This window comes from Cetorhinus maximus, chromosome 9, assembly GCF_964194155.1.
Source record: "Cetorhinus maximus chromosome 9, sCetMax3.hap1.1, whole genome shotgun sequence".
NCBI lineage: Eukaryota > Metazoa > Chordata > Chondrichthyes > Lamniformes > Cetorhinidae > Cetorhinus > Cetorhinus maximus.
In genome coordinates, this window is record NC_135887.1 from 107,228,698 (window position 1) to 107,253,406 (window position 24,709).

A 24,709-nucleotide genomic window follows, 5' to 3' on the forward strand; every position below is an offset into this window, starting at 1 on the left:
ACGCCCCCTCCCTCACCATTGCACAGCATCTTGGACACCTCAGGTACTGCCCTACAATTACACTTCTCCTGCCAATTTCACAACGAAAGTCATCTGAGATCTACAGCCTTTCCCTAGTCCCCATCCACTTTGCAGCACTTTAGGATTCAGGCCCCATCCCCTGCTTCACTACACAGGGAAATTGCAGTTGACTCACTGCTAACCTCACCCTCATGCTAACCCAGGCCCTCACCACGGTACAGTGAAGTCATCCCTAACTCTAGATAACATCATTACAGCTTGTTTAGAAATTGATCCCCCAAAACAACATTTTCCAAACATGAGGTGGGGATTGAATAGTGACAAACAATTAACAGCTGGCTGATCAGGTGATCTGGATCGATTGATAAATTGGGCTGATAAATAGCACATGAATGTCAAGGCATGTAAAGTGATGAGATTAGGGAAGAAATCCTTTACATAAACTGGGCATGATCTAGGGTCCAGACTACAAATTTATGCTTTCCCAATTAAAGATAGGGCCTTGCTGTATTTTCTCCTTTTTAAGCCAACTGAGTACTGCAGGAGTTTTGCTGCACCAATTTTAGGCTAAGTTTGGTTTGTTTCATACTTACTATCTCCCTATGGAAATTCCACTGTATTTATCTTTCTGAGGGGAACAATGGGAAAAGGAGAAAAATGGAGAGATGTCAACCAAGTGTCCAACCACCATTAACAAACAAACCAAAAGACAAAACAAACTTACTTGGACTAGCTGAGGAACAGTGTAGATATAGGTTAAGATTCAACGGGAATATCGTTAAAGTTGTGCCGTATGCTGTAATGTGATCTGTAGCCAAATTGTAGGACAGACATGGCAAACCAACAGCTGTCAAGGCCATAACACTTAACTTATAGCCTCAGAGATTCATTCCAAGCTGCTGCAGGGGTCGCCAGAAATATTAATCAATCTGCAGTGCACAGATGAATGAAGCAGTAGACTAATGTGTTTTTGATGGAGCTGGCAGCATTATCAATTATCAATTTAAATGGCAACAACATAAGAGGGCACTACATTCTTCAAATAAAACAATATCCAAAGTTTCAAGGCGCCCTTGATTTCACCTATGTGGCCCTTGATTAAACCCATGTGGCCCTCCAATACCTTGCATACAAGAACTGTATTTGTAAAGTTGTCATTCCATCAACGTGAAGCTTGTTTGTAACTAGCTATATAGGATCGTGTAGATGAAAAGTTACTTTCCAGGTAGCAGTTCTAATGCCTTTGCCTTAAAGCAAACCACTTTGGTCTCATTGTTTGGCCCAGAACCCAAAAGTTCAAGGTTGGCCCTTAGGAAATGGAGGCTACTCGGCACACCCTAAGCTTGGCCACTTTGTCATATACACCTCCCAAGCATAGGTATAATGAGGTGGCCAGAGTCATAACCGATCATAACATAGGAATATTAAAGCCTAGACAAATCAGAGGGATCCTGCAATACAGCCTGGTCAAACTATTCCACATGATCATAATCCGCACCAGGTTACACAGCTTCACCATTTAAAAAAAATCTACATGGGACACCAGGAAGGTGAAAGCAATGAAGAACAGCAAGGATTGGTCATTTTCTATATGTCCCTGAAAGTGAGCAGTCGCACATCATGTTCACTAAACCCCACAGTTCTGATGGCAGAACTTAAGATTGTAAAGCCCTAATCGATAATTCACTGTACACAATCCTAACTCTGTCCAAGGTAGAGGATGGAGACTAGTATCAACAAGGTGCAAATAGGGACTCCTCCATATCATTCATTGAAGCTAACTCTGCAACAATCTTTAATGCTCAGTTATCATACCTTGTTTTAAGAAAACAAAAAAGGCAGGTTGGGTTCCCTAATCTCTGAATTTATGTCCAGAGGTTCATCCTTAGCTGCTAAAGACAGCAGATTCCTCCTCTTCCTATACCCCTACACCAACTGTTCCTGCTCACTGATGTTAGGTGTATCATCCAGTGCACATTTCTTCACCTCACTCTCAATTGGTGCATTACATGTTTAGAATGCACGCTATGAGGTGCTGTTCTTTTGGATTGCAATGCAACTTCATGCAGCACGCCTACAATAATCTCGAAAAAGAAATCTTCACATGTGTCTTTCAGCAAAATAGATAACCTGGTTTGGTGCCAATGAGTGAACAGGTCAAGTAACATAGAGCTGAAAAGGTTTAGTATAAACCCTGAGCTAGGGCCAGGCCTCCTTTTCCTAATCCTCGTCTCCCTTAATTGCCTCTCTGACAAGGATCACTTGGCCTCAAGGGGAAAGAGGGCCTCCTCATAGAAATATCATGCAGATTTTCTCTCCTGAAGAACAAAAGAAGTGAATAATTGAAACTGTCAGAGGGATGTATATGACATTGTGTCAGTGAGCAGCCCCATATTGGATATAATTACTTAAATATGCATCATACATCTATAAGTAGATGAAAGAGTCTATCAGGGGAAAAAAAACATTTTAAGGGAGAGGAGAAAAGCAGTACTTAGAGATATGGGCCAGGATTTTCCCCTTGGCAATTTGGGGGAGGGCCTGCTTGCCGAGGGGAAAATGATGCGGGATGACGTCGGGAGGAACCCCCAACGTCATCCCGGTCCATTTAAATCTTCAGGAAAGCGGGCGGACAGCGAAATCAATTAAGGCCATTGACAGGCTAATTCACTTTGTTAAAGACCCTGCCTGTCCAAGCTTAAGGCTGGTGGGCAGGCCAGGAGCCCCAGCAGGCTCCAGATTATTCATGAAACTTCATCCACTGGCGGGATGAAGTTTCATGTCCGTTTTTAAAAAATTTAATAAATTTTTTGTGTTTCTTATTAACATGTCCCATCTCGTGTGACATTGTCACAGGAGGGGGACATGTTAATAATTTTAATATTTCTCTATTTTTTGACTTTTCTTACCTGTCAGTAAACTCCCTGAGGCAGCACTTTGCCTCAGGGAGCAGTGCGCTCTTTCGCGCACATGCACGAAAGAGTGCACTTTGATAGAAGGGGAATCCCTCCACCCCGCACACAGGAAGCGCATAGCGCTTCCTGTCAGGAAGGCCGCTGGGCGGGCCTTAATTGGCCCGCCCACTCAAAATGGCGGCTGGCCCCGTTTTAGCGGCGGAGTTCGGCTGCCCACCCGCCTCCGAGCCAGTGGGGCCCACCTGCCATCCAAGGGCAAAATTCTGCCCTTGCTGTTGTTAAGGTGCATGTATAATCATGTGAAGCTTTCACAGTACTGTAAACTTGTACCAGGAGGGAGATAGCACTGGTGCTTAATATACAACATGAATACAAAATTATGGTAGGGTTTTCCACCTTGGTGCACAGTGAGGCATTAGATTTATTATGGCACCTCAGCCATGTCCTCTGAATGGTGCAGTGGGTATTCACAGTTATGACTAGCTCCAGACAGACACCGAAGCTACTGGCTTGAGATTTAGGACGAGATTTTAACTCATTCAAAACCCATCCACTTGAGTTGAAATTGGTCTCCTATTATCCAGCAACCTACAGGGGGCCATCTTTCTCTGTTGCATTTGTTCCTATAAAATTGAGCTTTTGCTGAAAAAAGAAGACATGTCGAAGCGCTCATTAGGACACTTCACAAGAATACCAATATAAGGGGGAAAACAACAACTGGTTGGCAAGTGGACTCTGACTGGTAGAGGTATTGTCATGGAGAATACACTAATTCATGGTGACTGACAGTTAATTGCCAAGCATTGTTTGAAGTTTAAACCAGGCAGCTTGATCCTGGTCGGTCAAGGCATTGCCCTGAGGAATGAGTCAGTGAATGGCTGTCACTTATTTCGTTTAGCTGAAACAAGCATAATGTGTACACATGTCCTTTCTGTCTGCAAAGAACAGGGTCCTGTGTATTAATATATGTAGCTTCCAGTACACACAAAATAGAGCTCTCTTCGGCTGGAGCTGCTAGATGAAGACTGACTCCAATTTACTCCACCTTCTTCAATTTTAACAGCCTGTCCACTTGGGTATTTGTGCAGTGAATCTTCGATATGAATTGAATAATTGTGCACTTCAATAGGCAAGTCATGGAACATCATCTGAACATTGTGGCTTACACCAATGGCAAATACCATCTGGAAAATCACCTCAATACCACCAATTCTGCCAAAGTTCATAGCTATGCTTAGCATTCAGAGCATTTACATTTTGTTCCACTAACACTTAAATATGAGACTTGTCATTGATTACCACAGATACCTGCTCACAGCTTTTCGAAAACTAAATGCCAATAATTCACTGTTTGTCTGGAAACTGGCTATGTTCACCTTCACTGGTTCACTTAAGAGTGTGTTATTTGGAATGACATAACTTGTGCACCTGGCAAGCAATGATATGCAATTTTTTGAACTCTATGCTTGATAGCATTGAAATCAGTTACAAAGAGTTACAAACTCCCTCATCAGAAAGAAAACTGGCTCATTGGAATGTGATTAATGTCAAGCTGCCAGCTGAGAAAAGTGAATCAGCCTTCAAACTTGGCCAGGTGCACCAAATTCAATTGGTCTGTATATGGAAGAAAAGGAGGAGGCTATTTTAAGATTGGACCAACAAAATGCATCACACTAAAAATCCAAATAATTTGATAGGAGATGTGTAGATAAGTGTAGAGAGCTAGACCAGGGAGATGCATAATTATTCAGCAATGGTACAAGGCAATTATTCTGATAAAATAGAGCCTTTTGTGTCTGGAAGTGCTTTATAAAGACATGTCTCTAATTTATTCTACCTGCAAAGTCCTCCCACTAACATCTAGAATTGAAATAGAGATTCCACAGACAAGTTCAGCAACAGCCTGACAGTCATTCTTATGGAATGATACTTTTCAATTATCATTCCAGATTCCATCATCATCACCAGGTATGAACCTCAGCTCATAAATCAGCCATGTTGGACAACACTTGGGAGAAACACTGAGGGTAGCAAGGGTACTAGGTGGGGGACTTTAAAGTCCATCACCAAGACCACTTTGGTAGCACCATTACTGAACAAACTGGCTAAGTCCTGAAAGACATAACTGCCAGATTACCCCTACACCAAGTGAGAGAACCATAACGAGGGGGGAAAAAACAATTCTTGGCCTTGTCCTCACAAATTGGTTTCTCACAGATGTATCTGTCCATGACAGTATTGATAGATGTGACCACTGCATAGTCCTTCTGGAGACCAAGTCCCATCTTCACACTTGGTGCCACACAACACGATAACGGGTGTCCTAAGTGCTAAGTGGGATAGATTTAGAACAGGTGTAGCAGCTCAAAGCTGGGCATTCATGACATTATCAGCAGCAAAATTGCACTCTGCCACAATCTGTAACCTCATGGCTCGGCATATTACTCACTATCATTATCATCAAATCAGGGGATCAAACCTGATTCGATGATCAGTGTAGAGCAGCTTGCCAAGAGCAGCACTAAGCACACCAAAAATGAGGTGCTATCTTGTTAAAACTAAAATGCAGGCCTACATTCATGCTAAACAGTAGAAGCCAAATGCTATTGAAAGAGGCAAATGATCCATAACCAATGGACCTGATAATAGCTCTGCAGTCATGCCACACTCAGTTGTGAATGGTGGTGGATAATTAAACAACTAACGGGAGGAAGAGGTGCCACAAACAGCCCCATCCTCAAATGACTGTGGAGCCAAGCAATTTACTCCATGTGATATCAAGAAGCAGTTGAGCATATTGGAACAGAGACTATAGATCCTGAAACAGCACTGAAGGCTTATGTTCCAGAACTAGTTGCACCCCTAGTCAAGCTGCTCCAATACAGCTGTGTGACATTTACTCACCAATAAACTGCTTACCAATGCTCAGTTTGGGTTCTGCCAGGACTATCCAGCTCCAGACTTTAATGTAGCCTTGGTCCAAACATGGACAAAAGAGCTGAATTCCAGAGGTGATCCAAGAGTGACTACTCTAGACATCAAGACAGCATTAAAAAGTGAAGTCAAGTGAAATCAGGTGGAAAGCTCTCTATTAGCTGGAGTCATATCTAGCAAAAAGGAAGATAGTTGTGGTTGTTGAAGGTCCATCATCTTAGCCTCAGGATATTGCTGCAGGAGTTTGTCAAGGTAGTGTTCTATGCTTAACCATCTTCAGCTGCACTAACCTTCCTTTCATCATAAAGGTGTCACGAAAACATAATAATTCTCATAACTTGTGGTTTATTGTAAAAGTGGGTTAATAGTGGGATTTGGATAGTTTGTGTGTGTGTGTGTATATATGTGTGTGTGAGATTTAATTGAATTGGAAACAGCAGGTCTGGAGGCTTTGAGTCATCAACAAGAAGCTAGATTTGAAATGCTAAATGAGTAAACATGGCTGAAGGTTTAGAATGTGAGGTGTGAGGAAAATTTGCATTTATAGATAAATTAGGGTGGTTTGAATTTCAAAGAGCTGGTAGAATGTTAAACCTAGTTAGATGAAGCTAAGCCAAGCAGTGTGTTTATTTTTCCCAAAGGTTACTGATAATGTGAGCACTATGAAAAGACTCATATTATGAGAAAGGTAAAATTCCAAAGACATAGCGCAACAATGGAATTTGCATTAAAAAGGGAGAAACGTGTGTAAAGGAGATGAGGTTGTGTGTCAGAGGAGAAGGCATTCTAAGATCTAACACAAGTGTGAAAAGCCTCCAGCCTCTGTGCATCAAGTTGTTGTCTATAGGAACCGAAGCTGAGAAAACTCAATTTGAATTCCACTGCCCAGGGTATTGTGTTGCTTTGCCTGGGTCTGTTTAAATCTATTTGTTTTTACTGTTGCCTTAATGGAGGTGTAACTGGGAGCCAGATTAATTAGGGGTTTTAGGAGTTATTATAGTAGTAATTTATAGACCTATGCATGCGCTTGAAATCTTTTCTTTTGTTAATAAATGTTTAATTTAGTTTTCTAAAAACCTCTGAAGTTGTTATGGTCTTATTACTTATGAATTCAGGGCACGCATCTCAAAATTAAAAACAAATTGCAAAACAGTTGTGACCGCGTGATCAAGTTGATTTGATCTGCCTGGCACACATCATCTGCAACGTCATAACATAAGGTCAAGAGCGGGGATGTTCACCGATGATTGCAGAGTGTTCAATTATATTTGCAACTGCTTAGATAATGAAGAAATATCAGAGCCCGCATGCAGCAAGTTGAGACAACATTCATAAGTGGCAAGTAACATTCATGTCGCAAAAATGCCAATGACCAGCTTCCCTTGGCGTTCAATGGTATTACTAGCATCTAATCGCCCACCAACAATATCCTGGGGATTATCATTAATGAGAAACTTAACTGGACCAGCACTCTAGCTAAAGAGCAGGTCAGAAACTGAATACCTCAACTCCTGTCTCCCAAAGCCTTTCCACTATTTACAACGCACAAGTCAAGAGTGTGATGGAATACTCTTCACTTGCCTGGATGAGTGCAGCTTCAAAAACACTCAAGCAGCTCAACATCACCCTGGCAAAAGCAACCCGCTTGATTGGTACCCCATCCATCAAGTTAAACATTCAATCTCTCCACTACTAGTGCACCATAGCCACAGAGTGCACCAAGATGCACAGCAGTAACTCAGCAAGGTTTCTTCAGCAGCACCTTCAAAACCCAGGATCTATACAACTTAGAGGATCAAGGGCAGCAGGTGCATGGGAACACCACATCCGGCAAGTTCCCCTCCATGTCACACACCATTCTGACTTGGAAATACATTGCCATCCCCTCATTGTCACTGGGTCAAAATCCAGGAACACTCTACTTAACAACATCTCACCACTACCTTCTGATAGAAAATTAGGGGTAGGCAATAAATGCTGACATCCCTGCACCTTCCCCACCCATAAACAAATATTAAAAATCCTTAACAAAAACAGAATTACCTGGAAAAACTCAGCAGGTCGGGCAGCATCGGCGGAGAAGAAAAGAGTTGACGTTTCGAGTCCTCATGACCCTCCAACAGAACTGAGTAATATTAAGAGAGGGTGAAATATAAGCTGGTTTAAGGTGGGGGGGTGGGGGGTGTGGTTGTAGGGACAAGCAAGCAGTGATAGGAGCAGATAATCAAAAGATGTCACAGACAAAAGAACAAAGAGGTGTTGAAGGTGGTGATATTATCTAAACGAATGTGCTAATTAAGAACGGATGGCAGGACACTCAAGGTACAGCTCTAGTGGGGGTGGGGTGGAAAGACTAACAGGGCATAAAAGGTATAGATTTAAAAGTAATAGAAATAGGTGGGAAAAGAAAAATCTATATAAATTATGTCTCTTATAAATTATAAATCTGTCTCTCTCTGAACTTACTGCACTCCGTTCTCTCAGGTCCAACCCCAACATTGTCATCAAACCCGCTGACAAGTGTGGTGCTGTTGTTGTCTGGCGCACTGACCTCTACCTCACGGAGGCTGAGCGTCAACTCGCAGACACTTCCTCCTACCTCTCCCTGGACCATGAACCCACCACTGAACATCAAGCCATTGTTTCCAGGACTGTCACTGACCTCATCTCCTCTGGAGATCTTCCTCCCACAGCTTCCAACCTGATAGTCGCCCAACCTCGGACGGCCCGCTTCTACCTCCTACCCAAAATCCACAAACAGAACTGTCCCGGCAGACCGATCGTGTCAGCCTGTTCCTGCCCCACGGAACCCATTTCTCGTTATCTTGACACCCTTCTCTCTCCCCTTGTCCAGTCCCTTCCCACCTACATCCATGATTCCTCTGACACCCTACATCATATCAACAATTTCCAGTTCCCTGGCCCCAACCGCTTCCTCTTCACCATGGGCGTCCAATCCCTCTACACCTGCATCCCCCACCAGGATGGTCTGAGGGCCCTTAGCTTCTTCCTTGAACAGAGGCCCGAACAATCCCCATCCACCACTACTCTCCTCCGTCTGGCTGAACTTGTTCTCACACTGAACAATTTCTCCTTTAACTCCTCTCACTTCCTCCAAATAAAAGGTGTGGCTATGGGTACCCGCATGGGCCCCAGCTATGCCTGTCTCTTTATGGGGTATGTGGAACATTCCTTGTTCCAGTCCTACTCCGGCCCCCTCCCACAACTCTTTCTCCGGTACATCGATGATTACTTCGGTGCTGCTTCATGCTCTCGTCGGAACCTGGAAAAATTTATTAATTTTGCTTCCAATCTCCACCCCTCCATCATTTTCACATGGTCCATCTCTGACACTTCCCTTCCCTTCCTTGACCTCTCTGTCTCAATTTCTGGTGATAGACTGTCCACCAATATCCATTACAAGCCTACCGACTCCCACAGCTACCTCGACTACAGCTCCTCACACCCTGCTTCCTGTAAGTACTCCATCCCATTCTCTCAGTTCCTTCGCCTCCGTCGCATCTGTTCTGATGATGCTACCTTCAAAAACAGTTCCTCTGACATGTCCTCCTTCTTCCTTAACCGAGGTTTTCCACCCACGGTCGTTGACAGGGCCCTCAACCGTGTCCGGCCCATCTCCCGCGCATCCACCCTCACGCCTTCTCCTCCCTCCCAGAAACATGATAGGGTCCCTCTTGTCCTCACTTATCACCCCACCAGCCTCCGCATTCAAAGGATCATCCTCCGCCATTTCCAGCATGATGCCACCACCAAACACATCTTCCCTTCACCCCCCCTGGCGGCATTCCGTAGGGATCGTTCCCTCCGGGACACCTTGGTCCACTCCTCCATCAACCCCTACTCCTCAACCCCCACCTATGGCACCTCCCCATGCCCACGCAAAAGATGCAACACCTGCCCCTTTACTTCCCCTCTCTCCTCACCGTCCAAGGGCCCAGACACTCCTTTCAAGTGAAGCAGCATTTCACTTGCATTTCCCCTAACTTAGTCTACTGCATTCGTTGCTCCCAATGTGGTCTCCTCTACATTGGAGACACCAAACGTAAACTGGGCGACCGCTTTGCAGAACACCTGCGGTCTGTCCGCAAGAAAGGCCCAAACCTCCCTGTCGCTTGCCATTTTAACACTCCACCCTGCTCTCTTGCCCACATGTCTGTCGTTGGCTTGCTGCATTGTTCCAGTGAAGCCCAACGCAAACTGGAGGAACAGCACCCCATCTTCCGATTAGGCACTTTACAGCCTTCCGGACTGAACATTGAATTCAACAACTTTAGATCTTAAACTTCCTCCTCCATCCCCACCCCCTTTCCGTTTCTTCCCCCTGACTTTTGTTTTTTCCAATAATTTATATAGATTTTTCTTTTCCCACCTATTTCCATTATTTTTAAATCTATACCTTTTATGCCCTGTTAGTCTTTCCACCACACCCCCACTAGAGCTGTACTTTGAGTGTCCTGCCATCCATTCTTAATTAGCACATTCGTTTAGATAATATCACCACCTTCAACATCTCTTTGTTCTTTTGTCTATGACATCTTTTGATTATCTGCTCCTATCACTGCTTGCTTGTCCCTACAACCACACCACCCCCCCAACCCCACTTCTCTCCCCCCACCTTAAACCAGCTTATATTTCACCCCTCTCCTAATATTACTCAGTTCTGTTGAAGGGTCATGAGGACTCGAAATGTCAACTCTTTTCTTCTCCGCCGATGCTGCCAGACCTGCTGAGTTTTTCCAGGTAATTCTGTTTTTGTTTTGGATTTCCAGCATCCGCAGTTTTTTCTTTTTATTAAAAATCCTTGTTCAACTTTAAAATGCTGTATTCTGGGGAACTTGTGTAGTGAAAATAATGAAAGATTCAGGCAAGTAAGAAACAACTTTCTAGTTCACTTTGATTAAAGTCACATTATTCAGAAAATTAAGCAGCACCTATGAAGCTCAAATACTCTTTTTGAAGATACAAACGGTAAAGCACGCATGTAAACTAATGAGTTTTTTAAATGAGAGCAGTAAATACACCTCTCCCCCTGTAAAACTGTCCAATTATACACACAAAATACATAAAAGTTTTAAATTAGGAAAATAGTTTGCAAACTAAACTTCAGACTATGGATATGGAATATACTCAAGGCATGAAAAGCTAACAAATAAAGCTACATTTATACATAATTTAGGTGGTCGCCATTAATTTCATTTCGCAGATGTGAAGCAAATAGTTCAACCACTCCTTGTTACTGAATTGAAAATGCACAAGTACCAAATGTGACATAAATTAGGGAAAGAGTGAAAAAAAGGAAAGCAAAGAAATTTTATCACTTTGTTCCAAAGTCACATAGACTTTCAATATTTCTGACTGTGTGATAGACTATGTTCATAGATCTTATTTAGTTTTTTGATGAATGAAGTCACAAAATGATCCTTTCAATTGCAAGAATATTATATTAAAATGAAAGGCTTGCATGTGAATGCAAGATATTTTGTGTGTATGCGGGCACGTGATTGCGTGCGTGCATGCATGCATGCGTGCACGAGTATGCGTGCGTGCACACAAGTACTAACAATTGAACAGCTTGTATCTAGAACCAGGCCTCAATGTGATGGGATTAATCATCAATACATAAAAATACATCAAAACAGATTAGTCAAAATGATAAGAAAATCCATCACAGATTAATGTCTTAATTATCAGATTTATTTGCTTTTCATATAATAGCAAACTACATTTGATGTGAGAGTCTATATAGTTAAATAACAAATAAATGCCATCTACATTTCACAACTACGTTGCATCATTTTCTATTAGCTACCATAAAATCCAGATTACAAATTACACCCATGTACAAATTGCATCCTATTTTTATAGTGTTTGTTTTGGTTAAAAATTGCATATTTATTTATTTTTTAAAAAAACTTGCACTGGTATACAGATCACACCTTACTACTTAGACATCATAACTTGGTAATGAAGATGCAACTTCTACATGGAATTTTACAGTATACAATTTTGCTCTGGGTATCCTGGCAGTTATTTTTATACGTGATAAAAACTCAGTTTAGCACAAATGCTGGTAAACCAGAAAATGTATATATAAAACCATTTGTTAAAAGTGCAGGCAATTAATTTACTATATTAAGGACACTTCAGCAAAACACATTCCACCTAATGAAATTATTTGTTTCACAATTCAGTTCCAAGTTGTTTTACGTATGTGTTAATTTTTGTTTGCCCCAGGTCTTGACCTCGTCAGAGGTTAGATTCTACTCGGGGTTACTTCCAGAGATAGACAGCGATTTTGCACCAAGTATCAACACCTGCTGAATTCTGTATATTAAAAACAGGCAGTATCCAAATGTATGCAAATTGTCACTGATGACTGAAGGCTGCTATTTCGAAATGTAATTGAAAATTATGAATTCAGACTCTTTTTAAATTTAAAATGGCCTAAGGTAATGGGACAACAGTATCTAGTAATTTACTTAATGTGCTATGCTAAACCAGTACCATTTTGCCAGGGTCTATGTGGACACTTGATATCAACATAGCCATTCATTACAGATCTCCTTAGCTATTGAGCATGTTAGAAATATTCAGCAATATAGTAAACTGGTAACAGAAATCTCTGCCATTTATCTGTTTGGCTTAAGGATGAGTTAAAGTGACTTAATTTTTGCAATATTAGACCCAAAAAGGAACAGTTACAGAGAGTAAGGACCTGAAATGGGTTCTAAGTACTACATTACTATTCTAGAACCACAAAGCATAGCGATACAGAAACACAGTGAGGCCTGGTAATACACAAAAGACAAATCATCCTGTTAGATGTTACTGACAAGTAAGTAAAGGTCTTAATGGTGAAAGCATGAGAAATGGGTGATTGCCAACAGTTGGGTAACTTGTGCATTGATTCAGATATAGAGGTTTCGCAAGGAAAAATCAAAAGGTACAGCGTACAATACAATTGGTAATGCTACTGCAGCTTCTAATGCTGCACTCTAGGTTAACTGCCAACAAGTGGTTTAATTGCACATGGTTAGTGACGGAGAGGGATCACCATTCACTTACAATTATTTCTTATTTCTTTCCTAAGGAAGCAACACATTGATCGTACTGGCTGCAGAGTTGCTGCTTAATGCCCTTTAGCAATCAGTACAGGAACATTGAGCCTTATCAGCACCTATAGTTGAAACTTTAGATTCAATGGCAAGGAGCCTGACTATCAATTCTTACAAGTCTATTTGTTTAATCCACATTCATTGGCAACTGGAATCATTTAAAGTACTTTATTAATTCTATGAAGAATTAAATAAAGCATTTTAGTTGAAATTTTCTGGATAATAGTACAGCACCAATATATATTTCCAAATTAAATTTAAATAGATCTTTTTCAAGTACAAAATGGCATATTTGGCATCTTCAAATTCTAGAAAGAGTTTTCAAAAATAATTACATTTTTTTAGTTTAAATAAAGAGTTTCTAGTCATTAAAACTGCTTCAGAAGGTTCTGAAAGGCTCAAGCTGCTCCATGCATGAAATGGTTAACTATGTGGGTTATAGTGAAAGCACTTTCTATTAACATAACATCTTCTCCCCCATGGACCATTATTCCAAATCCAAAACCATCTAATAAACACTCAAACTCTACTCAAACCGCACAGTCCTCATACCAACTTACCTGCAGTTACACCAAATAATCTTCCCACATTTGCTCGCTGATAAAAATGAGCAGCTGCTCATTTTATTAATTATGCTATAATTGCTAATACTTTGCATAATCCTTTCAGATTATATTTAGCAGAATATTCATTTCATCAGTCCCATTATTTAGGTGGATCCTTCTTATGGAAGAAATACATATCCTATTTACCTCAGCTATCTCATTTCTTATTTGCTACTATACTTTTTGGAGAAACTAACGTACTGAGCCAACATCAGCAGAGAATGGTCTGGAAGAGTTCCGGGATGAAGTAGAGTGCCGTTCTCCAAGACTCAGTGTTCTCTTGCGCTCACGGACCAAAGCCTTCTGATGCTTCTTCATACGTTCCAATTGTTCCTCCGCACTCATTCTACCTCTTTGGTGTTCTCCATAGAGACGCTCCAAGGCACTCTTTGGCCTTTCCTGTACCACCACCAACAACAACAACATAGGGAAAGGGGGATGAGATGTTATTTTATAGGTCTTTTAGACAAACCAAAACTTATAGCATTTACGCATTTTGCATAATGTTACTCTAAACATGGGAATTTTTTAAAAAATGGATTAAGCATTTTAATCAACCCACTTAGGTAAATATTAAGTATTCTTTTCTCATAAAATTTATTCTCTAATCACTTTCAATTTTAGATTGGGGGGGAGGGGGATGGTAGAAGGCCAGAAGTTATAGTTCTGATAGTTCTGGAACAACTGCTGTCAGGGAAAGGCAAGAGATACTGGATGGAACCATATTGAATCCAGACATTTAATACTTTAGAAGTGCTTTCATAATCAGAAGGCCTACTGACTACAAAAATCAGCAGCCCATGCAGAAAATTTCTTGCCAAACTGCACATGAAGCACTTAAGCATCCAAGTTCCTATTAATCAAAGATTGAGAGCTGCAGGCGTGGAAAAAGGCAAAAGAAATTGTTTAAAATGAGTTGAGATGGTGAATCTTTTCTCTAGAATTTTAGTCATCTCCTTTATACTGCAGCAACTGGAGATTGGTGTACTAAGTATACCTTCTGAGGAGAAGTAGTTCCTGAAAGAAGATTCTGAGGCTCAAAAAATACATTAAGGGAAGAGTATATCTGAAAAAAATGCATTATATTGTTTCAATAAATATACATAGCAATTTGAAGACATTGGTCTTTTACATCATAACATTTTTGGTTAATTAATGAAAATGGGAAAGGGCAATCAATCCCTAGAAACCTTTCAAAGAATCAGACTCAAACTGCATAGGAATAGAGTACAGTTGTGTTCCCTAAATTCCTTTAAGTGAGCTCAGCTGCACTGTGCTGGTTACATTGGCTACAGTCTTTCCAGATTCTTTCTTCCCTAGGCACTAAAGTGGAACAACATAATACTGCAGTGGGAACAGAAATGTAGCTATTTGATTCTATTTAAGGGGGAGGTCTTCAACTTGGAATAAGTTCTGCAGTGCATTGGTACTAGCTAGTGAAACTAGGGAGGGCTCAGATCATGTTGCTTTAATATCTCAGTACACAGAACTGTTCTGAGAACTGTTTTCAGTGTTATCAGTGGATGTATTTAATGCATTAGTTCCACTGCATTACAGGAAAAAATGTACCTCTACCAATATTCTTTATTGTGGGGCAACAAATTTCTTGTGCAATGCTCTTAATACAACATCTGAAATTACTAACACCACCTCCGATTTCTGTGTACTTAACAGTATCTTACTCTAGTGTTAAATAACTTAAAATGCTTTCTCTCAAGTTTGGAAGAAGAAAATCTATAATTATACTGCTAAAAACTTCAAACCAACACTACATGAAAACTTAATATGCCCTCCATCACAACTTAAGGGAAAATTAACTTAGCGATTAAAAGAGAATTGTAGTGCAAGCCAAAAAGAAACATAGATGAAAAACAATTTTACCTTAGAGCTAGTTTCAGTATTTTTCCGCCTAAGCGTGACATAAGACGGTATGGTCGATGACTGCTGTAGTCCTGAATTAGATGATGACAACCCTGAGAACATTAAAATGGAAGTTACCTGTTTTGAAAAGGGCTTTTCCTTATGCTGAGTAAAAAGGAAGTAGTTTTACAAAGGTCCTACCAACATGTTGCACAGTGTTAAGAATTTGGCTTTAGTGCAGATTTAATTGTTCTGAATTACACAGATCTAGAAATACCTAGGTTCAATTGCCAGTCTCAGCTGAGTTAGCCGATCTCAATTGGGCTACTGGTAACACACCATAATCAGCATCTCTCAAGTTAGGCCTGTTGAAAATTGGCCAGGGTTACCAGTCCTGATACGGCAACACCTATTGGATGCCCGAGGTGCATGGACATCGAGTGAGGACAAGATTAGGCTCAGTTGTTGTGTCCTCACAGTCAGATATCCTGCTAGCACTCAGTGCCTTCAATCTCAAAGCTCCTATGTGAATAATCACCACTTAGGCAAGGGAGCTCTGGGCAATTTCTACCTGTGGAATCAAATGTTAATGAGTCAGTTCAGAGCTTCAAGAGATGAGAGGTATAGAAATTGGATAAGCAATTTGAAGCAAGAAAAATTATTTTGCTACAGTTTCTGGGTCTATTTCCATAATTCCAGGTGAAGAAGTTTCCAGTTGGGCCATCAGAATGCCCAGTATGCACAGGCTTCAGGATGACATACTTGAGCTGAAACTGTTTTCACTGTTTATAGATAAGAAATCCATACATCTAAATTGCAATCCGTTATATGTTAAAATTCTTGCATACTGAATTCATTTTAATAAGAATCCTGGCTGCCTTGTTTCACATTTTAAGTTTCACATTTCAGACATCACCTTTTGACTCAGCATAAGCAGTGCAACAGAGATCTGCTCGTGACTCCTGCTGAAATATTTTCTAGTGAAATTCTTTTCATGTGTTTTCTAGGACCAGCCAGGCTTTGTCGTGGTAACATATTGATAACCTACTCCTGCCAATGTCACTTTGAGAAACCAGGTGCTAGGAACTACAGTTGTGACATATCTTCCCAGTTTTCCTCCTGTGAAGTTCCTGGTCTCTGCTGTGAGCCTCACTGTAACACGAATGCAGATACACATCTGCACCCCATTATTGGTTGGCACTGTACCCCCATTACCACAACTTTTAACATCTTCTGACACAGCGCTTTCCCCAATACCTCAATTTCTTATGGCAGTAATTAGCCAAGGAATAGAAAACAAGAAAGTCCCAGGTCTGATCTTCACTACATGTAGAGTTAGCTGATCTCAGCCATTTAGATACAAACTGTTCATTTGTTAGTGTTTTCCTGCACCCACGTACATGCATGCGCGCACACGTACATGCACGTGCACATGTACACACAATGTGCGTTAGGCAGTGGAGGCCATATATTGAACCAAACTCATGCAAGAAGCCAACGCCTCTAGGAGTGGAGAAACACTAGCAGTAAAAGAAAACAAAAAATACTCCAACACTTTACTATCTGCCCTAACCTACCTTTACCTGGCAGTGTCTGCAAACCACTGTCTAGGCCCAAGGCTCCAGCTGTAGTCCTGTTGAGCCCGCTTCCCAGTGATATGAGTTCGGGTTCACTCATATAAGTACGTAACTCTGACTGTAACAAAGAAATAAACATGACAATTCAGAAACCATTCTCCCAAAGCCACTTCCAGTACAAACTATTCGTAAGTGATATCTTAGTCACTTGACAGATGATGTCCAAATGATGGGCCCTTTTTTCATAATCTGCAATACCATTTGACCAATCTGTAAAATTGATTGGTAAGAACAGACCTTGAGCAGTCTGGTAACTAAACTGATCTTGTGTCAATGATCCAATTAGTGGAGAAATTTTGGATTTCAGCCTGGAAAAAGGCTCCCAAGAAGTCACTTTATATCAGAGATGGTTAAATGAACGGAAAAGATAAAATCTGGAATGTTACTTTGAGTTGTGGGAGCAGTACAAGGGGACACCGAGCCAAACTGATAAAAGGTAAATTTGGATGAATATCAGGAAATGACTTCCAAACAGAGCAGTGAAGGTGAAAAAACCTGAGCCATTTAAGAAGCAGTTAGATGCTGGAATGGGAAGACTGTTGAGTCTTTCTGGATGCAGAATAGCCAAATAAAATTTCTCATTCATAATTGCCTTGTGATGTACAAAATTAGACTTTCTTTAGATAAATTTGATTTTGTACTGCACTATATTTTGAAAGTTCTGTCTTGTACAAGCACTTTGCAGTTGTAAAAAACAATTACTACAATGATTTGTTGTAAAGAAACTTCAATCAGTCTTCACTGTATGCAGTCATATAATGCAAATGGCCATTTTTCTGCCATCAGTTATACTTCATTTGCTTACCTTGTAATCTCCATTCATGTATTGACCATACTCCCGGTCTCTCTTCCTTTCATCAGACTGGCGTTTCAGTCCCCGAACTGATGTGTGCCTGATGACTGTAGCATCTTTTGGAAGAGGTGGTACAGCTGGTGGCTGGTCATCAGGACTGTACATGTGAGGGAGCGGTGGTCGAGGAGGCGCTTGATCCTCCAGCTACATGAGATTTTTAATAGGATTAAAAAGAGACATCATTAAATGATATCAAATCTGTACAAGACATTGGTAACACCACAGTTGGAGCACAGATCATTGTACCAAGGGAGAACATTGTCTTTGAGAGGCACTGATATAGGCTAACCACATGATACCATGTCTCAGTAATCTAAGTCATGGGCAATAAAATTGATTTAGAGATAACTGGTTTTCTAAAACTAAGAAGAATGCAGCTAAAACTGATGGAGACAAATTAAAGAATTAGGGGACATAATTTAAGTATCAGGGTTAAATAGAGAATTCAAGCAGAACAACGATACACAAAGGGTAAAAGACATGGAATTGGACACCGTGAGAAGCAATTGAATCAGTTAGAATAAATTAGTTGAAAGAACAACTATATATATCCTTCAAGAAAGGAACACTTGGGAGAACTGATGAGAAGGTGAAGTTGAGATCTAGTCGGGTTAAATGTAATTTCCCTTTCCCAAAATGTGAAAATATAAGAGACTAATCTATGTGGGTTTGAAACCTGACCAGAAAATCAACATGGGCAGGAGTCTTGGCATGGGTGTGAAATGCCAAACTTCCATCTGTTGAAAAATTTCCCCTTCTCATTTGAAGTGAAAATCTCAGTTATTTCATACCCAAAGGAAGTTTATACTATATTTGGCAGATATATGGAGAGACTTACCACCTTTTGATGTTGTCTGAACTGAGGCAGGGGTTGAGGTTTGAACAGTGGCAAACTAACAGGCTGTTGCTGAGGTTGAAGTTGTGTTTCCACAGGCCCTGGAGAAGGCAGCACCGGACTGACTGAGGGACTCAGCTGAGTAGTAGTTTTTCCCTCTTTCATTGTGAGTGTATTTATTACAGAAGGCACCATTGAGGAAGGCACTGAAGGCACAGTTTTTCTTTCTACACAAAACAAACAAATTACATTCTTAATCTCAATAGGAATGCAGCCAAATTAATCCAAGGTTAGCTTTTGCTTTAATTTAGCAATGTTATTAATTGGGCCAGTTCCTGAAAATTTTAAACAAAACAACTTGCATTTTTGCAGCATGTTTAAGTTAGTAAAACGTCCAAAGGCACTTCACAGGAGCTTTATCAAACAAAATTTGATAGATTTTGGCTTGTGTGGCCAAAGAACACATCTTATCATTTGTTTGGAAATACACAAAGATAATTAGAGTGACCTATCCATTGCCTATCTCTCCCTCCTGAACAATTCTCTTTCCATCTGGGTATGTAAGTAGTCTCTGTCGAGAACCTCAGTATGAGGTCAAGTTCAAGAGTTGGTTGGGGTGGTGGGGGGGGGGGGGGTACCATATGTGGAGAACATAGGCACAAGTCAACTTGTACTTTTTAAATAAAGAGTGAAGAAATGAGTTGGTCAACTACGGTCAATGCCAGCTTGAATTAAGATGCACTGTCGCTACCTTCAATGGTTACCAGTGATAAATCTCTCACTTTAGATTCCATTTTGAAGGGGATAAAATTCAGGTTCTATGAAAACTGGTATTTGAATTTAACAATGCAAAGCAAACAGTAATTATGGTCCCTTGCATAACTGAAATCGTTCTTTAAACATTGTTTGGTCTGCATAAGTAGATGGTTAAGAGTGGTCACCATCATTGGCTTGTATACCATGAATTGATGATTGATGTTTATCTTCCCCTTAATAAATTGCCATGGAATCAGGTGATATTCCCCAACTTTCAAGTGATCCAACAACTGACCAAATTATAAATCATTAAATTAGTATGTAGTACAACCTTCAAAAGGTTGCTCAAAATAATTCTTCAAACTAATTCCATACTCAAATTAATCATTGAATTAGCTCAGCTAATATTTTTTCAAATAGAGGAATTGCTTCAATTTAGGTAATCAGATTTGAGCTGACACACACATAGCAGTTCTCCATTTAAAACATGCCTTGCCCCTTAACTGTCCTGCCCTATTTTGCCACAATCTTAAGTGGTGATTCTATAATGCTGCCAACCTTTATACTAAATGACAGGTTTCAACAATGCTAAAGGTCATGAGAAAAACAAAGAAAAACTTGCATTTATATAGCGCTCTTCATGACCACTGGATGTCTCAAAGCGCTTGGCATCCAATGAAGTACTTTTTTGAAGTGTAAGCACTGTTACAATGTAGGAAACGCAATAGCCAATATGTGTAACCTCCCACAAACAGCACTGTGATGATGTATTTTTGTGATGTTGATTGAAGGATAAATATTGGCCAGGATAACAGGGATAACTCCTCTGTTCTTCATTGAAATAGTGCCATGAGATCTTTTACATTCACTCGAGCAGGCAGATGGGCCTTGTTCTAACATCTCATCAGAAAGACCACATCTCCAACAGCGCAGTGTTCCCTCAGTGCTGCACTGGAGTGTCAGCCTCGATTGTGTGTTTAACCACTGGAATGGGACTTGAACCCAGAACTGTATGATTCAGAGGCAAATTTACCACCAACTGAGTCATGGCTGACACTAATGCTTAAAATAGGTTAAAAATAGCTGGCTTTTTGAGTTGCACTCTGCAATGTTAACATTTGGTATGTCATTCCATGTTATAACTGCCGTAACATTGAACCATCAAAACCCGAGTTACAAGTGAGTCTGCAGACATCCTGATGAAAAGCCAACTCTGTAACTAATCAGGAAAGCAGCTAATTTAATCCAAGGTTAGCTTTTGCTTTTATTTAGCAGTGCTATTATTTCGGCCAGTTCCTGAAAATTTTGAACAAAACAACTTGCATTTATACAGCACATTTAAGTTAGTAAAACGTCCAAAGGCACCAAGGATCACCAAGCCAAAGGACATACACTTATGACTGAACATGCTTATTTCCTGGTTAGCTGGATTTTCTCTCTCTTTAAACTACAAAGTGGTGGGATTTCTGCTAAGACTAGTACACCAGTCTTTTTCCAATAATGACAATGTAAAGGACAAAATGGTGAGACACAGATAAGAGGAAAAAAGCTTTCAAATACTGAGGCGCAGAAATAAAAACTGAAAATGCGAGACAATCATTAGTAGGTCCACCACCAGTCTTAAAAAGATAAGTTAATGGTTTGAACACAGCCCTTTTGTCAGCTCAAACATATTAAGGGAGGTGGGGATCTCTTAGATGATGTCTAACTGACAACAGTACGGGATCTGAAATCACATGAGTGACATTTAATCAAAAGAAAAAACTTGTATTTACAGAGACTTGCACAACCTCGGGACGTCCCAAAGCACATTACAGCCAATGAAGTATTTTTGAAGTGTAGCCATTGTTGTAATGTAGAAAACAGGGTGGCCAATTTGTGCACAGTGTGTTAACAACTAGATAATCATTCTTCTGACATTGACCGAGGGATACATGGTGGTCAGGAACTGGGAATAACTCCCCTTCTCTTTGAAGTAGTGTCACCTGAGAGACCAAATGAGATCTCAGTTTAAAGACACATCTGAAATATGGCACCTCTGACAGTGAGGAACTCCTTCACTACTGTACTCAAGTGTCAGCCTAGATTTTTGTGATCAAGCCTCTGGTGTGAGATTGAACCTACAACCTTGTAGCACTTTTGCCTCTGGGTTACAAGTACTGAACCACAGCGAATCAGGAAAGGAGCTGGAATCATATGGGTGTTAATCTGCTGCCTGTTAAGGGAGCTTGAATCACATGGGTGATGTTCAACTGATAACAGCATGGGAACTGGGGCTTCTTAAAGCTGTGCAAAATCATTTTTTCCCCCCCACCAAGAGTCCCACATTTTACATCACTCATTGCCAAATCTTTACTGTGTAGATCAAAAAAAAATTCCAAAACATATCAAATGTGTATCACATCTCTAAGAAATGTTTTGAAGTATTTCACACAATATGTATTACTTTGAAATACATTGTTTGTTTGTTTCAATACAATTACATTACTATGTAGACAAGCAAGGCAATAATTTATGCATAACGAGATCCCACCAACTGTAACAAACATGATTGATTCATAATTTTATTTTAGAGGAATGTTGGCCAGGACTCATTGCTTTTCTTCAAATAACGCCATGGAATCTTCCTGGGATAAGTTTGCAGGTGAAAGCTGTTGCCACAGAATGGTAAAGAAAACCACAAACAAGTTTCTAAAATTTCACTCACCAGGATTTTGAATGGATTCAATAATTATCCTATAGTTGTTCTTATTCACACTGAGGCCTCCCAAAACATCCTCGATCCTCCACAGATCCTTTCTTATCTGTTCTTGATCCTGAATGCAGAAAAGTCAGTCATCAGCTTACAAATTCAAATTGGACAAAGCAACCTCAGGTTCGGGCACAGGGACCAGAGACTGAAAAAAACCCTTTGGTCTGGAATTCTATCAGTGCAAGACAATTATTTGTCACTTAAAGGAGCTACATAATATAGCCATGGATAGTGAAAGTGGAACCAAACTGGCAACTTTGTTAACAAGTCGATAACCAACTGAGCACCAAGGGTAATATGTAGTTATGCCATACCAACCAAGCAAATCCCTGGTTTGGTCTCAAGGTGCTTCACTGGAGCATTATGAAACAGAATTTGATAGCAAATCACATAAGGAGCTACTAGATAGCAGTTGTGCTAGTGAGCTGCCTAAGGGCAAGACCAATGCTCATTTCTTCACGCATTGCGATCTTCCGCTTTCCTCTTCAGTTGCTCGCAGGAGCTTCCAATTTTCAATTTTAAGTTGACTAACATCATCATTGTCCTTCTCCCTCTTGGTCTACATTCCTCTAATTATCTTTCAATCACCCCCCCTTTAGCAAGTTCTCTTGCCTTGGTATATGGCCAATCCAACCTTGTTGCTGTCTCTTGTGATTTTTCACTAACAATCTTTCCTCCACCACCATCCCAAGAACTTCTTCATTGCTCTTCTGTTCTCTCCAACTGACCCACCCCATCCTTAAGAACCACATTTCACACCTTCCTAGTCTTTGGATGTCCACTTTTCAGCCCCTTACAACATGAATTTCCGAATCACAGTCTCGATAATTCTTTTAAGAACTCATTCCTATGCTGAGCAATTCTTTATGTCTGGAGAATGCATTCTTTACCATGGCTATTCTAGCTCTGATTTCTTTATAGCAGAAACCATCTCAGACAAGATGCTTCCCAGGTAATTAAATTGTGATACCAGTTGACCATTAATCTTGACCTCTGCTTTCCCACCATTATTTCTTCCCATCTTCTTAACTTCAGTCTTATTTACATTAATTTTCGTTCTGTTAGATTTCATCACTTCATTTATTCTATCCATTAGTATCTGTAGGTCTTCTGCTGTGCGAGCCTGGACATCTGCAAATATCACTACCTTCACCATTTGACCCCCTACCTTGACACCTTTCTGTACTTCATCTAGTGCCTCTTTTATCATGGCTTTCGCATAGATGTTAAAGAGCAGTGGTGATAGTAGACAACCTTCTCTCACCCCTCTCCCGATTACACTGGGTTCAGGTTCACCTAATACTGAATTGACTCTAGCAGTCTGTCCCACATAAAAAGCTACAATGATTCTTATTTTCTAGTCAACTCTGATCATCTCCAACACATTCAACAGCTTTTGCCGGTTCACCCAGTCAAGAACCTTTTCATAATACACAAACAGGTGTACACTTCTTGCTGATAGTCTGTGCTTCTTTCACTTAAAGTTCTCATCACTGCTACAGCCTTTCTAGTTCCACAATCTTTCCTAAAACCGAGCTGATCACAGCTAATGTAATGGTTTGCTTTGGCTTCCAATCTATTTGCTAGGATCTTCACTATAAAGAATTAACCATAAATACAGAATTCATGTGTCTACTTAGGTGCAACTGTGGACACAGGTTATATCTAGTTGCCATGAAAATTAAAATTCAGCTTAAGAGAATCAAGGGAAATTAAAAGCCAAGGTGGCATAGACAGAAGATGCAGAGCTCTGAGGAGGGTCAAGTTTCACGAAGCAGGAGAAAAAAAGAGAGAGAGAGAGAGAAAAGGGGTTAACAACATAATAAAAGCATAATACTGCAGATGCTGGAAATCTGAAATAAAAACAGCAGTGCTGGAAAAACTCAGCAGGTCTGGTAGCATCTGTGGAGAGAGAAACAGAATTAATGTTTCTAGTTGGTTATGGCTCTTCTTTGGAACTGAAGGGAGGTAGAAATGTGATGGGTTTTATACTGTTGAAAGGTGGGAGGGGGAGGTCGAACAAAAGGGAAGATCTGGGATAGGGTATAGGGCAGGACAGATTAAATAACAAATATATCATGAAACAAAAGGCAAAGGGAGTGGTAATGGTTGTAGTAAAAAGACAAAGCATTGCTCCAGAGTAGGTGCTAATGGCAGAATAATGAACAGCTCTGCCCGAAAGCAAAAAAAACATGAAAACAAGGCCCTTGGCAAAAAAAAAAATCAAAATGGAGGACAGGGTTCATGGTCTGAAGTTGTTGAACCCAATGTTGAGTTCAGAAAGCTGTGAAGTATTTAATCAGAAGATGAGATGCTGTTCATCAATCTTGCGTTGAGCTTTACTGGAACATTGCAACAGGCCGAGGACAGAAATGAGAGCTTGAGAGCAAGGTTGTAAATTAAAA

At 40.5% G+C, this 24,709-nt stretch overlaps 1 protein-coding gene across 23 annotated transcripts in view; it reads right to left on the reverse strand.

The window, feature by feature from the left end:
• Positions 1-24,709, reverse strand: part of plekha7b (pleckstrin homology domain containing, family A member 7b) — a 500,085-nt gene that overhangs the window by 27,019 nt on the left and 448,357 nt on the right. For 16 of the 23 annotated variants that reach the window (XM_078549249.1, XM_078549250.1, XM_078549255.1 and 13 more), the window contains 6 exons: positions 22,260-22,368; positions 18,800-19,023; positions 17,914-18,105; positions 17,049-17,166; positions 15,493-15,584; positions 13,813-14,010 (listed from right to left, as the gene is read on the reverse strand). In XM_078549249.1, coding sequence (XP_078405375.1) covers positions 13,813-14,010; positions 15,493-15,584; positions 17,049-17,166; positions 17,914-18,105; positions 18,800-19,023; positions 22,260-22,368 — 933 coding nt within the window. The remainder of the gene's footprint in view (positions 1-13,812; positions 14,011-15,492; positions 15,585-17,048; positions 17,167-17,913; positions 18,106-18,799; positions 19,024-22,259; positions 22,369-24,709) is intronic. The other 7 variants (XM_078549252.1, XM_078549256.1, XM_078549254.1 and 4 more) reach the window with 1 other exon arrangement.